Below are 15109 nucleotides of genomic sequence, written 5' to 3'. Positions count from 1 at the left end.
TGGAAGACAGATGCCCATGGGCCGCCAGTGCCAACTCTGCGCTTTCAGCAGTCGACCGGGTGGAAGCCAATGTAAAGAAACTGGAGGCACTCAAAGTCATCCAATTTACTACCGCCTCTACTTGTTCTGGCCTCACCATTAGTAGAGTGGCATTCGGGCCTACAAAATTATGCATAACGTCCTGTTGCCTGCAGTAGGAGCTCCAACACCATTAACACCAGCAGCACCACAAACACATCCCTTATTTGATGCTCTCCTCATTCTTTGAAGGCAACCACAAAATTAATGGACAGATTAAAACCTAACACTGTCCCACAGTGCAGCTATGTCCTGTCCCTACACTAGTTAGAGCAGAATGGCGGCAACACACGTGATCTGGCATTTATACAAGCTTTAGTCTGCATCCAAGCACCAAACCCAAACACAGACTTCCGCTGAAAAGTCCGTGTTCGGGTGCCGAATCAGCGATGTTCGGTATGAACCCGAACTTTGCAGTTCGGGTTCGGTCATCCCTAGTAACTTGCCATGTCTGTCACTGCCGTTAAAGGCTGGTTTGTTTTTTGTTGATAGAGTACACATATAGATGAGTAAATAAATCACCGTACACAGGAAGTCTTTGAGGTGACCTCCTTCTATCATTCAGAATCCTAGACCCCTGCATAGACTTTAAAGGGGGCATAAGGATTTCGCTCAATTAAAGAGAGATATACCTATGAAAAGGCTGAATTTAGAGCACTGAGTACACAAATAAAATACAATTCTCAGGGTGCATGAGGCGGTAATATGGCACCTCTATAAGTCTAGGGGACTCTAGTGTTCCTCATTGTACCTGAAGGGATCCCTTGGGCCTGTATACTGGCTCCGTGTTTACAGTGTCTGAGCATTTAGATTTTTGAAGAAAAAAAAGATGCTTGCTTCATTGTTTATATCATCCACATATTCTAGGACACTATTCATGTGTTCAGTGATTTTCAATTGTGTAACTTTTGGAAACAGGATTTTCTGTTTGGGTGGATACCAGAGCCATTATAAATCGCATTACCATGGGCTTGTCGTCACATGAAAACACGTCATGTTTCTGTAATGCCAATTAAGGATTTCTCTAGTTCTCTGGAAATTAAATATTCTACAAAAGACGTGGACAGACAGCCTCTTGTAGGGGTCTATGAAAATGATTTATGTAAATATGTCATGCATTAATATTTAACCTTACTAAATGGTAAATGGAAATGTGATCCTTAAAATACCTTATAATGTGCGCCAGCACAAAAAATACACCATTATAATTGCGTGCCAGAGCAAAAAATTGCCCCTTATAATGTGTGCCAGTGCAAAAAAAAAATGCCCCTTCTGTGTGCCAGTACAAAAAATGTCCCCTTAGTACCCCCAGTAGAGCCAATGTCCCCATAGTGCCCCCATAATGTGTGCCAGTATAAGAACATGCCCCCTTCTGTGTGCCAGTATAAAATATTAAGTGCCCCCATAGTAGTGCTCCCCCTATGGTGGCTCAACAGCATGGTGCCAAATAAAAAATAATAAACTTAAATACTTACCTCCATGCGGCTCTCAACAATGCAGTGCAGACCTTTTCCAGCCTGTTTCCTGAGCTGTACGCTGCCCGGCTCAGGTGGCACAATGACTACGACATTGCGGCAACTGTGCTAGCCTCTAATAGATTACAGGCATCAAGCCTGAAGCCTATCAGAGGTAGCAGTAGGGCAGAGAGACATTGCTCTCGAGACCTGCTACAGCATCTAACTGTATTTCCATCCCGAGGACTGCGATACGTAATTTGCGGTGTGCTGCGACCCCTATAACTACGCCCCTGTGTCCAGCCATTGGTGCCCTTCCACAGCTGGAATATTCTGCACACTGAGAGAAGTGTCTTTGGAAGAGCCCTACTGAGTGGTGGAGTATTGTTACATGTTACCACTGCCGTATTGCCGAGAAGCGCCCCCTGCTGCGTTGGTGACCGCCCCCTAAAGCTGCGGTGTACTATGTCTTTGTTCACAGAATCTTGAACATTATCTGCCTGATTAGTTGTACATTTTGTGGACTATAAAGCTACAGATTTGTGCAATCTCCTTAGAATTTCTTGTTAGGATGCCTTCACACATGGCAGATTTAGTTGCAGAAATGTCTTCAACTTAAAATCACTTCCATTCGTCTGTCTGGGGTTGTTTTGATGGGAAGATCATGGATTTCTGCAAGCTCCACTCAGAATCTGCCGCATGTGAAGGCCGCCATTACGGTCTTTTCTCACATCACTTGAGTAAAGTGTTTTCATCTTCCGCCTCTGTGTCTGTTACAGCTGCTAAATGTCTCCTGATGCCTCCCATATAGCGGGCCAGTGGTGGAGGGAGGGGGAAGAGCAAATATTCATAACATGGAGACATCTTCCATACTGTTATTTTAATATTGTGTGCATTAATAACGAGTTTTAAAATAATGCAGGAGCTTTGTCTGCGGTCTTATGTAAAATCACATAGCATACAATGGGCCGCATTTGCTAATATTGGTGCAGACCAAGGGCCTTCATTTTCTATGCATCCAGTGTACAGTGCAGCGACTGAGCGGTGACAGATTCCCCTGTACATGGTGTGAATGACACTAAAATATATTCTTCTCTTCCTATGTTTTGTAAAAACCTTGGACATAGCTAGAAATGAAAAAGAGAAAATAGTTTTAAGGAGACCCAAAGTAAGTCCTTGGGGGAGATTTATCAAAATGGTGTAAAGTAGAACTGCTTAGTTGCCCATAGCCACCAATCAGATCCCACCTTTCATTTTCCAAATGAGCCCTGAAAAGTGAAAGGTGAAATATGATTGGTTGCTATGGGCAGCTGAGCCAGTTTTTCTTTACACTAAGGATGAGAGATCTGTTTCTTCTGGTTTGGGATTCAATCCAAATGTCTCAAAAAGTTCAGATTCACACAAAGCTAAGTTTTTTGTGGTTCATTTCAGGGGAGAGAGAGGCTAGTATACTAACCAGTGTTTCTCGACAATATATGTGTGTTTTCTATGGTGTACTCTTTCTCATTAAGAAGAGCCCCTAGTGTGCACAGTATGTGTACACGGTATTGTAGGCCAGGTGATCCCCTCTGGGTTTCTGGGAAATATATGCAAATTAGCTTTCCTAAGCCTATCTGATTCCAGCAGATGTTAGATATGATAATTTGCTTATATTGTCCCCAAAATCCAAGCGTTGTCCAGCCTACTATAGTTATCAAATATATCAACTGGTGCTGTCTGTTTTTGCCATACTGATGATCTATCCTCAGGTGAATAGGAAGGAGCTGTCCCACTGAAGTGAATTGGGACATGCCAACTATATTTACACCTGCTGCACAGCAAGTGCTGGTAACCAGGGGCATAGCTGTAGGGGAAACATCTGCTTTGGGTCCTGAACTCAGAAGGGGCCCACCCAAGAGGAAGACTAAATAAAAGATTTTATTGTCAAGCCCACCGCAACAGTGTTATATAATGACAGTATATACAGAGACACTGTAGGAAATGCACTGAGCGGCTACTGGGCCTGGTCTGAGAGAGTAATTTTGACTAGCCACAGGTGTGCGTGTTGCACAGGAGGAGGGAGTTGCTTTAGGGGAGGGGGCATTCAAAAATTAGCTGTGAGGCCCAGTCATTTCTAGTTATGCCACTGCCGGTGAGGTCACTGGGCTCACTGCTAGGTGGAAGCCTCCGCCTAGCTTACCTATGGATAGCCCAGTACGTCACCGGATCTCAAGAAACGCAGGGCAAGGGAGAGCATCGGAGCATGAAGAGCTCCAGTATTCCACTCATTCATGGTGAATGGGTGCAGATCGGACAACCTGGCAACCCCTTTAAACATAGACCACTTTGAAAAGTGGTGAGACTTTGATAAATGTCCCCCATAGCTCTTACATTTGCTTCTCACACTATCAGTGCCATCTTTGCGTATCAGTGTGTATATGCCAGTTTCAACTCTAAAATTGATATTACCAGTGTCCTCACATCTCTTTCATTACAGGTAGAGGAGGCGGATGACTGGCTGAGGTATGGAAACCCATGGGAAAAAGCTCGACCAGAGTACATGATTCCTGTATACTTCTATGGTAAAGTCCAGCACACTCCACAAGGTGCAGAGTGGGTGGATGCACAGGTAAGGACACTGAAACAAACATTCTGTCTCATTTTAACCATATAGAGGCGTAGTGGAGGCAGGGTGCACCTCTCCCCCTGATATCAGCACCCTCTTTGCTCTGGATTTTTTATTTTTTACTAATAGAAACTGCTCTGTACAGCCAGAACGGGAAGAAGAAGAGACTCGGAAAGAGTCCAGAGAGTGCAATGTAAAGCCTCATGCAGACGTCCGTGGAACGCAGTCCGTGAGATACCGGACTGGCATAGCAGGAGCGCACGGCGTAATACCAACCAATGACGACGTGCACTCCTGCAATGCCAGTCCGGCATCTCGCGGACCGTGTTCCACGGACGTCTGCATGAGGCTTAACTGAAAGATTCTGATTGAAGACGAAAAGATACATTTTTGACCCAAAATGCACATCAGTAATTGTCTATGTGACTTGCGCCATTTTGCGCCACAAAGTTAATTACGCGGTTTTGGGCCCAGATAAAGTGCTCACTAAGACAGACAACAGCTCGGCACATACAGTGAAAGTATTTACCGCCTTGGAGTTTCCTGTTATACTGCATTACAACATGGAAATAAAATGACTTTTATTTAAGAATTTAGGTAACAGACCTGTTATAATATTCCAAATTGTTACAGTGGGATGAATAAAACATACCTTGTTTTAAAAATGACAAAAAACTTAAAAGTTGTGAGTTAGATACCTCTTACTGCAGCTTCTAGATATTACCTAGATTTAATTCAACTGCTGAAATAGGGCCTTAATACTTGTGTACAAGCATTTAAATGGTTCTACTATTACTGTAGCAGCAGCCCGCATGCTTCTGCCAATTATCACCGTAGGCAGAGGCATCCCGGTTTCACTGGCCTTAGTCTGGTTTAAGACACTATTCTAGACTTAACTTTACATTTACTGAAACATAACGTTAGGGAATTACGGTTAGTTTTTTCTGGTTACCTATATTACTTCAGCTATACTTTCTCATGTTACACTGTTGCACATATACACCCACTGCATTATGCTCCGCTCCTGACAACATATGTTTGCCTTGGAACCCATGGCTGAGTTAAAACTCTTATCGTGGAATGTCAGGGGACTGGGTACGCCACAAAAGAGATCTATGGTTCTAGCTTTTATTAGAAATCATAGCCAACAAAGTTTGTTCTCCAAGAGATGCATCTTATCGCCAATACTTCTCGGGCCTTAAAGAAGCGTTGGGTACAATGGGCCGCACACTCCTATTACTCCTCTTCTTCAAGAGGAGTGTCCCTGATGGTACAGAAACACCTACGCTGGGAGGTAAAAGGCCTAGCTATTGATTCAGAAGGCAGATATGTCTTTGCTCACTCTCTTATTGATAATGTATAATAAACGTTACTATGCATTTACAACCCTCCCCCTGGCTCTATGCAGGTTTTACACTTAGCAGTCACCTTTGCAGATGCTTATCCACACGCCACAGTGATTTGTATGGGAGATTTATATATGATGCTAGACCCCTCTTTGGACCGCTTTCCAGATGTGGCGGATCTGATAGGGGTGGAGAGTCCCTCACGACTCAACAGGTTTCTGACTGAGTTTAGATTGTTTGACCTCTGGAGAGGTAAATATCCCAGAGACAGAGTGTACTCCTGCCACAGTGGCGGCCACAACTCTCTTACCCGGATGGACTATTTATTAGGCAAATGGATAGCGATGTTAAATCTACGCTCCATAGTATACTTACCTAGGGGGATATCAGATCATTCGCCGATACTGGGTACTCTGATTCGTAGCGCCCCTTCAGTAATGTATAAAATGAATATACATCTGTTCTGGCTGAGTCTTCTGTTCTGGCAGATGGGATTCCATATCAGTTAAATGAGTTTTTGAAAACACACGAAGAGGAGCCCAACCTGGCCCTTGTATGGGACACCTTGAAGGCGTTTCTTCGCGGGTCCTTACATTCCAGCATATCCTATATAAAAAAAAGACACAATAAACGCTCAGGGACGGAGCTGGAATCGAAGTGTACCACTCTGGAGCAACAATATATCCGTCATCTGACTGATGACAACAGGACTGTTTGGCTCCAGGCGGGCAAGACCGTACCTAGCGATTCTCAAGGACAAAGCAGATAGGAAACAGTTCTTTATGAAACAGACAGCATTTGAACTGGGCAATCAGTCAGCTAAACTACTAGCTCAACTGATTCGACATGACTTGCCCTCTTCAGCAATATTAGCAATCAGGAACGCCGCAGGACAAGAACACTGCACACAGGAAGCAATTATCCGTATTTTCGCACATTTTTACCAAGACCTATACAGATCTAGCATAACAGTATCTGAAACAGAGATAGCCACTTATATGGAAAGTATATACCTCCCTAAACTTAGTATATCACAAAGTACCCAATTGTACCAACCAATTTCCCTGGAGGAAATAATGCAGGCCATTTCGGATCTTAATAATGGGAAATCTTCTGGCCCAGACAGGCTCCCCAAAGAAGTATATGCCAAGTATGCGGAGGTGTTGGCCCCTCAATTGTTATCCACCCTCCACTCGGCCCTGGAGACGGGGCACTTGCCCTATTCATTTATGAAGGCCACTATAATACTTTTACTTAAACCTGATAAAGAACCCCTAGAGTGCAGTTCATATAGACCCTTAGCACTGCTAAATGTGGATTACAAAATTCTAACCAGAATCTAGGCCACTCGCCTAATCAGGTAATTCTGTCACTGATTCACCAGGATCAGACTGGTTTTATGCCAGGGAAGTCCACAACTGAGAATATCAGACTGGTTTAGGTGGTTACACAAGTGGGTTATTCCCTGAATGCGGATTGGGCCCTGGCCTCATTAGACGCCACCAAGGCATTTAACTCTATAGAATGGGCTTATCTAATTGGTTGCCTGCAAGGCTTTGAATTTGGTCTGCAGTTCCTCAAATGGATCACTATCCTGTATAACATCCCGATAAGCAGACTACTGATAAATGGAGAATTATCAGAAAGTTTCCCCCTACATAGAGGAACGAGACAAGGCTGCCCCTTGTCGCCGCTCCTATTTGCCTTGGCGGTTGAGACACTGGCAATCAGGGTGAGGAGTGCTGACAAAATAATAATCTTTATTGATATAGCGCCAACATATTCCGCAGCTCCTTACAATTCAGGGGTTCATGTACAAACAGTCGTAAATAACATAGCAACAGACAAGTCGATTATTACAACAAGAGGAATGAGGGCGCTGCTCGCAAGAGCTTACAATCTATGAGGGGATAGGGGTGACACAAAAGGTAGAAGTGCTTGTTATGTACGATAGTCCAGCCATCTTGGGAGAATAGGGGAGCAGATATAAAGCCACATGAGCCGGTCAGCAGCCAATATACAGAGTGTTTCTGGGTGCAGTGGAGGCTCAGCTTCAGGGAATAATAAATGGGCTATGGGAGGTTAGATCAAGGGAGGTGATAGGCCACCCTGAAAAGATGTGTTTTTAGCGAACGCTTAAAACTGTGCATGTTGTGATTAAGCCTGATTTCTTGGGGTAGGGCATTCCAGAGAACTGGTGCAGCTCGGGAGAAATCTTGGAGCCGGGAGAGAGAGGTTCGGATTTTTGTGGAAGTCAGTTGTAAGTCATTGGCTGAACGGAGAGTGAACAATATAAATGGAGTGACCATAGGCGAAAGAGAGGTCCGTATAGGACTATATGCAGATGATATGATCCTATATTTGTCCTCACCTGATACATCCCTTCGCAATGCAGTGACTTTGATAAATGAATTTGGGCAGTTCTCGGGCTTAAGAATCAACTGGGAGAAATCGGTCTACATGCCTTTGGGTAGAGCAGAATGAACAGGTCCTTCCCATGCAGAGCGGCTAAATGTAGAAGACACCTTAAAGTATCTGGGAGTGACTATCACTAAAAGAGATTCACAGACCCTGTCACTTAACATCTTCCCCTTAACTAACCACATACGGAGTAAGTTTCAAAGTTGGAAGACACTGCCTATTTCGGTAGCAGGACGCATTAACCTAATTAAAATGATTATACTTCCCAAGGTCCTCCATGCACTTCAGCATGCAGAGGTACATGTACCCAAATCAGTGTTTAAAGAAATAGATTCTCTGACCAGAACCTTTATTTGGGCCAGATCCCGAGCCAAACTTAGCTTAGATACACTAAAACATCAGAGGCAGAGGGAGGTATGGCGCTACCAGATTATTATATTTACTATTTAGCGGGCCAGCTGAGACACATCAGTGCCTGGTATACAACTGGAGATCTGCCACCTCGGAGTACTTTCTAAAACATTACCTGAATTGCCACACTTTTTGGTCAGTTTTGAAAATGCCCCCCCAAGTTCCAGAAATCATTATTGCCACTACACAAATTGGTTCAAACGGTCTGGAAGGAGGCTAAGTCACTGTCCCAATTTACGGAAGTGGTCTCTGACATACCTCTGTGAGCAACCAATCGCTACTACAGATGCAAGTGGTCATGGGAGCAGACAAATGGCAACTGGCAGGGGTCAGAACCCTTGGAGATATATATGATAAAGGAGTGTTGATGCAGTTTGAGACACTTTCACAGAAATATAACATCCCCCGAACCAACTTATTTTCTTACCTACAACTTACCTACAGCTATACAGAGTAAATTTCCAAACAATAGCTTCAGGATTTCTAAGTACCCACTCATAGGAGTGGTTAAAACCCAGGGCCCCAGAGGACTGGTATCAGTAATTTATTCACATTTAGTACAAGCGAAGGTTAGTGCCAACCCCCTCACAGTATTAGATAAATGGAAAAGATTGAGATATTCTTGATATGGAATAATCCATAACGGCTTTATTAGAATCACATTTACCATATCACCAGCAGTCAATAACAAAATGATCCAACTTTACATCACTCATCAGACATACAGTATCTTACACCAACCAGGGTATATAGAATGGGTAGTGCACCATCCACAGCATGCCCAAGATGTGAGGACTTGGAGGTGGACTTTTGGCACACGATGTGGAGATGCAGCTCGATTGCTACATTTTGGAAGGAGGGGACCGCCTTTCTTTCCGATCTACTGCCACTTCAAGTGGCTTGCACTCCTGAAATTTGCCTGCTGGGAATACTGATGGAAGATAACTGGGATCACTATATGACAACATTTTTGAGGAAGTCACTATTTATGGCACGTAAATGCATTGCTTTGAGATGGTACAGCCCCAATGCACCGAACCTGTTTATGTGGAAATCACAGATAAATCAGATTCTACCATTATATAGTGTTGGTGTTTAAACATCGCAATAAACCTAAAAATTTTTACAAAGTCTGGGGTCTGTGGTGTAGTTCATCACACACCCTGTACTCAGCTTCGAGACTGCGACAAGTTTTGTCTTCAGCTCGAGGATCCATGGTTCAGTCAGTTTAGCGGGGTCACCTGAATATATTGTACAACTCCTCTTCGGCTACAGCAATAAGGGGTTTGCCACAGTGCAGTGGGTGAACTGGATAACTAGACATCTTTTATTTTTGTCTGTATTATGACATGTAACAGAATTATATGATATTGATGTTATTTCTCATATGTTAATAAAAAAGAGTTTAAAAAAAAACTATATGAAAAACATTTTTGTAGCCCAAGAAACAAAAAGTTGTCCACCTGTGGTCTACAGCTTATGTGACAATATCTATGAATACACTCATTAGGGAGATTATTATTATTATTACTGACTTAAATTTGACCAGGCAGACAGACACAGTGGCTAATTTTTAACAAATTGTTTTCCTTATGCCACCTCTTGGTTGACTTACTTTAGACCAGGAGAACTCACGTACTTTTTATAAAAATCCACATACCTGGGTCTGCCTTTGGGTGAAGCCACAAAAAAAATAAAAAATAAGAAGTAAAATAAAAAATAATAACAAGACACACCCGCAATGCTAGGGAGGCTCGCCCCCCTCCCCGCCTGCCATTGGCTGCTCCCCCCCAACACCGGATGTTTTCATTCGTGTACAGGGAGAAGCAGGAACGGCGGTGCGGGGAACAGGAGCGGCTCGGGGAGTAGGGTAAGTATATTTTGTGTGAGGTGCCAGGCACATGGGTGGACTGTTTATGACATTGAATAACCCCTTTAAGTGCCCTCACACAGTGATAACCCCTTGAGTGACCCACACACAGTATGATGACCTCTCAAGTGCCCACCACATTATTATATCCTCTTAAGTAGCCCCCAAACAGTATGCTGTCCCCTTAAGTGGCTCCAGCACACTGATCGCCCTTAATTGCCTCCCTCGCAGAATGATGCCCTCTTATGTGGTCCCCCCCCCCCACAGAGTAATGTTCCATTAAGTGCCCTCTCACAGTGATGCCCCCTTGAGTGACTCACACACAGTATGATGACCTCTTAAGTGCCCGTCACATTATTATATCCTCTTAAGTGGCCCCCAAACAGTATGCTGTCCCCTTAAGTGGCTCCAGCACACTGATGCCCCTTAATTGCCTCCCTCACAGAATGATGCCCTCTTATGTGGCCCCCCCCCCCACAGAGTAATGTTCCATTAAGTGGCCCTCTCACAGTGATGCCCTCTTAAGATGCCTTCTTAAGTGTTCCCTTAAATGCTGTTTCCAAAGATTGCAAAGTAATGCTCCCTTATGCTCCTCATGGAGTGATGCCCCACGTTGCCTCCATTTTAAATACTCATCCCACATTCCCTCACCATTAGTTCCCTGCTTCTTCTCCATTTGCCATCAGTGGTTCACCACTAATAGGATTGATGCGGCTACGTCATTGTTCCTGCCACGCTGAGCCACACCTAGCACAGTGTACACCTCCGCTCTGGGCTCTGCTGTCTGTGGCTCAGTGCAGCACATGTGATAACGCTACTACATGGCGCATGCTATCACCGAATCACTGACGGCAGGGGAATGGTGAACTAGGTCCTGAGGTCGCAGATACAGTTGAGGGCAGGACATGCAAGGGTCTGGACATCTGGCTACAGTGGTCCACCAGTTGAGCATCCCTACTTTAGACCAATTTTTTACACCGCCCCTCTCATCTCATCACACTTTACAGCCATGAAGTGAACATTACTCTGCATCCTCTTTTTTCCCATTTACTGCTTTACTATTACTGCTTAGGGTGGGTTCACACTAGCGTTAGTGATTCCGTTCACTGGTTATAGCGGAAAATAACAGAATGCCCAGACAGAATGCAAAACGGAAGCCTTTAAAAGACATTCCGTTTGCTTTCCGTCCTAATAGAAGTCTATGGTAAAGCATAACTGATCCATCTAGGATTCTGTTATGCAAGACAGAAAACAAAGTCCTGTCAGCAGACAGATCCGTTTTTATTCCCATAGTTCTATTAGGACGGAGAGCAAACAGAATGCCTTTTAAAGGCTTCCGTTTTGCATTCCGTCCTAATACAAGTCTATAGGAAGAAGAGCGGATCCGTCCTTCTGTCTTATGGATTCCGTTATTTTCCGTTACAACCATGTTATAACTGAAAGCCATAACGGAATCCCTAACGCTAGTGTGAACGCACCCTTACTCAGAAGTAAAAAATTCAATCTTAAATCTTCCAGGTCTCATAATAAACATTCCACCTGGACTAATTCACCAGATCTTCTCCCACTGCGTCCTGATACTATACACATTATATTATCAATTTACCTACCACTTTTGTTATAGTTTTTTCTATGCCTTTTTTTGTCTCTGCTATATTACTACCACGTGCTGTGTAACATTATTTTTACTATATAGTAAATACTTTTACTCTTTACTCTACAGCTTGTTCTTGCTCTTCCATATGACACCCCGGTTCCAGGATATAAAAATAACACATGTAATACCATGAGGCTGTGGTCAGCAAAAGCCCCCAATGACTTCAACTTGAAAGACTGTGAGTGTTTTATGATAAAATAATAGCTTTATCTTTCTGTCACCTCTTTCTATGCCTTTTTGGTGGGAGTGTGTAGAAAGTGCTTGAGGGAAGTGAGAGATGTCAGTTTCTGGGTAACTGCCCCCCTTATAATCCAGCTTTATAAGGAGGATAGCAATTGTCTCAATGATTAAAGGGGCTGTCTCACTTCAGTAAGTGGCATTTATCATGTAAAGAAAGTTAATACAAGCCGCTTACTAATATATGGTTTTTATCCATACTGCATCCTTTGCTGGCTGGATTCATTTTCCCATCATTATACACTGCTCGTTTCCATGGTTACAGACCACCCTGCAATCCATCAGTGGTGGTCATGCTTGCACAACCTATGTGCGCTCCTATGGTCCCGGTCACCAGAGAGGCTGATGCTTTTTCCTATAGTGTGCAAGCACGGCCACCGCTGATGGATTGCAGTGTGGTCTGTAACCATGGAAACAAGCAGTGTATAATGTGATGGAAAAATAAATTCAGCCAGCAAAGGAAGCAATATGGATAATCACAATACATTAGTAAGTGCCTTGTATTAACTTTCTCTACATGATAAATGCCACTTACTGCAGTGAGACAACCCCTTTAATACTGATGATTACTACACAGGACCACACACACCTGACTTTTTACTTGTTCATTTGCACGGCGTAGTTTAATTTCTTTCAAGGGGGGCTCACTTATGTGTTCCCCATATTTCTACATTCATCATTGCTGCCCTTATTTACTTACTCTTTCCTAACAACATTTTCTTGATCGTCGATTCTGTCATTGACTATTTACATGCTGAATATGAGAACATTTTTTAAGTAAAGTTTTCTACCCTCTTCAGTCAATGTGGGCGGCTACATCCAGGCTGTATTAGATCGTAACCTTGCAGAAAACATCTCCCGTGTCCTCTATCCAAATGATAATGTGAGTAGTAAGCTAATTCTGCATGCAATATTTTATATTTAAGATGAGCGTGCACACAGTATGACCCGCCAAGACTCCTGACATGTCTGTTTAGGTAAATCACTGCATTCCCATTCTGTTGCATTTCTTCTTCTGAATACATGTTATACCTTCCTCTATTACTACTATTAGAAGTCATTGTATACATTGCTAATTGTGTAATACCTGTTGCAGGTGTGTGGACTGTGCAGAGAAACTCCTCTTTGACTGGGGGAATGGTAACAGTTGGCAATTTATCCACTAACTTATAATGGGAATAATAAAGGAATGGCACAACATTATGTATTGTTATTGCATGGTGAGTGTAAGTAGTCACTAAAACATGCCCGTTAGGTCCTTTTTAAACACATTGTAGTCACCCTATTTTTTTATGGTCATTTACTGAAAGAAACAATCCCTTCTAGCACGATTATTACTGCATATGTCAGTTTAAGTCCCTAGGGACGGCAGTCCTCAAGTGGAGACCCTATCTGCATAAAGGCAGAGCCAAATACTGCTGTGTTGATGGTAAGAACAAGTCATTAATGGTAGGTGTACGCCTTTGTTTAAGGCCTCTTTCACACTGGCGTGTGCGGCCCGTGGTCGTGAGGGCCGCAATGCACGAGCACAGTCCGTGCGGCAGCCGCAGCGGATCGCAGACCCATTCACTTGAATAGGTCCGCAATCCGGCCGTTGCGCAAAAAGATAGGACATGTTCTATCTTTTTGCGGAACGGAAGTACGGGACGAAACCCCACGGAAGCACTCCGTAGTGCTTCCGTAGGGTGCGGTTCCGTGGTTCCGCTCTGCACCATTTCCGCATCTCCGGATTTGCGGACCCATTCAAGTGAATGGGTCCGCATCCGTGATGCGGAATGCCCACGGAATGGCGCGCGTGAATTGCGGCCCTCATTTTGCCAGTGTGAAAGAGGCCTAACTCAGCTGGAGTTCACTAGATCTGACCTAGCTGGATACTGTCAATCACCTCTGGACCCATTGACTATAATGGGATTTGGCGGGGATCTAATCGCTTTCTGGCATGAGTGTGGGGTTTCGGCCAGACAAAATTGGGTGTATGCAGTGTTTTTTTTGTCTGGCCAAAACACAGCACTCATGCTGGAATGTGGCAAGGTTCCTGCTGGATCCAATAATATACAAAATGAGGTCCGGCGTGAATGGCAGTATCCAGCTATGACAGATCCAGTGATGTCAGGCAGGCCGTTCTCTGCCGGATCAGTTAAACGGAGGTGTGAACCTACCTTAAGTTATAGTGACCTACACTGAGGTCCTTTTCCACCAGAAGATGACTGGGCTATCTGGAACAAATGTGCTTACAAATATGCGTTCCTGATAATTGGCCGCTGTAAGTATGCCGCAATCGGCAGACAAACCAGCAAGTGCTCATTTGTTAATTTCTGAGAGCATAAAAAAAATGCGGTTAACAGTTTGGGGGATGAATGATTATAGTAACAATTGTTCGTCCACACGCAGTTTCCATCGGCCTGTGTAAAAACTTTTTAAATGAGTGCTGACTGACTGGTTCATCAATAGACGCTAGCTATGGCCCAAAATCTAGCTATATAAATGGACGTTACTTCTTTAAAGGGCTTATCCAAGAGTAAGACAGACTTCCCAGAGTGGACAAGTAGAGATGATACGTACCTTGTCCCCACCGCTGGGTTCATTGTCTAACAGCTCTTCCTTTCCCTGCCGTGCTGTGATCAACATTAGAGATGAGCGAATCAAAGCTGACGAACTGGAATTCAATCCAAATTTCAGGAAAACTTTGATTCGCAATGAATGCGAATTTTCTCACGCTTCGTGGTAACGAATTGCAATTTTCCTAAAATCGCGGCTACATGTGTGAGGACTGAGGACATAGGGCCAGGAGCTCTGGGAAAGCAGGATCACTCAGATTGACATGTCTGCATGCAGCTAATCAGAAGCCAGCCAGCCCTGTGATGTCACAGCCCCATAAGTACGGCAGCCATTTTAGATTCTGCAATTTTCCAGCGTTCAGAGTGTAGGGACAGACGTGTGAAGGTGCTAGGGACAGTTATTGGAAAAACCTCTATGTTTAAAAAAAAGAAAAAGAAAAAAAGGATTTTTAAGTGCAGGGAAAGCATAGGG

General features: G+C 43.8%; 1 protein-coding gene across 1 annotated transcript in view; it reads left to right on the top strand.

The window, feature by feature from the left end:
* Positions 1-15109, top strand: part of PYGM (glycogen phosphorylase, muscle associated) — an 81002-nt gene that overhangs the window by 18824 nt on the left and 47069 nt on the right. Inside the window, exons 5-7 of the mRNA XM_044269762.1 lie at positions 4009-4140; positions 11909-12020; positions 12880-12962. Coding sequence (XP_044125697.1) covers positions 4009-4140; positions 11909-12020; positions 12880-12962 — 327 coding nt within the window. The remainder of the gene's footprint in view (positions 1-4008; positions 4141-11908; positions 12021-12879; positions 12963-15109) is intronic.

Source organism: Bufo gargarizans, chromosome 10, assembly GCF_014858855.1.
Source record: "Bufo gargarizans isolate SCDJY-AF-19 chromosome 10, ASM1485885v1, whole genome shotgun sequence".
Lineage (NCBI taxonomy): Eukaryota > Metazoa > Chordata > Amphibia > Anura > Bufonidae > Bufo > Bufo gargarizans.
This window is presented reverse-complemented; position numbering and strand designations above follow the sequence as displayed.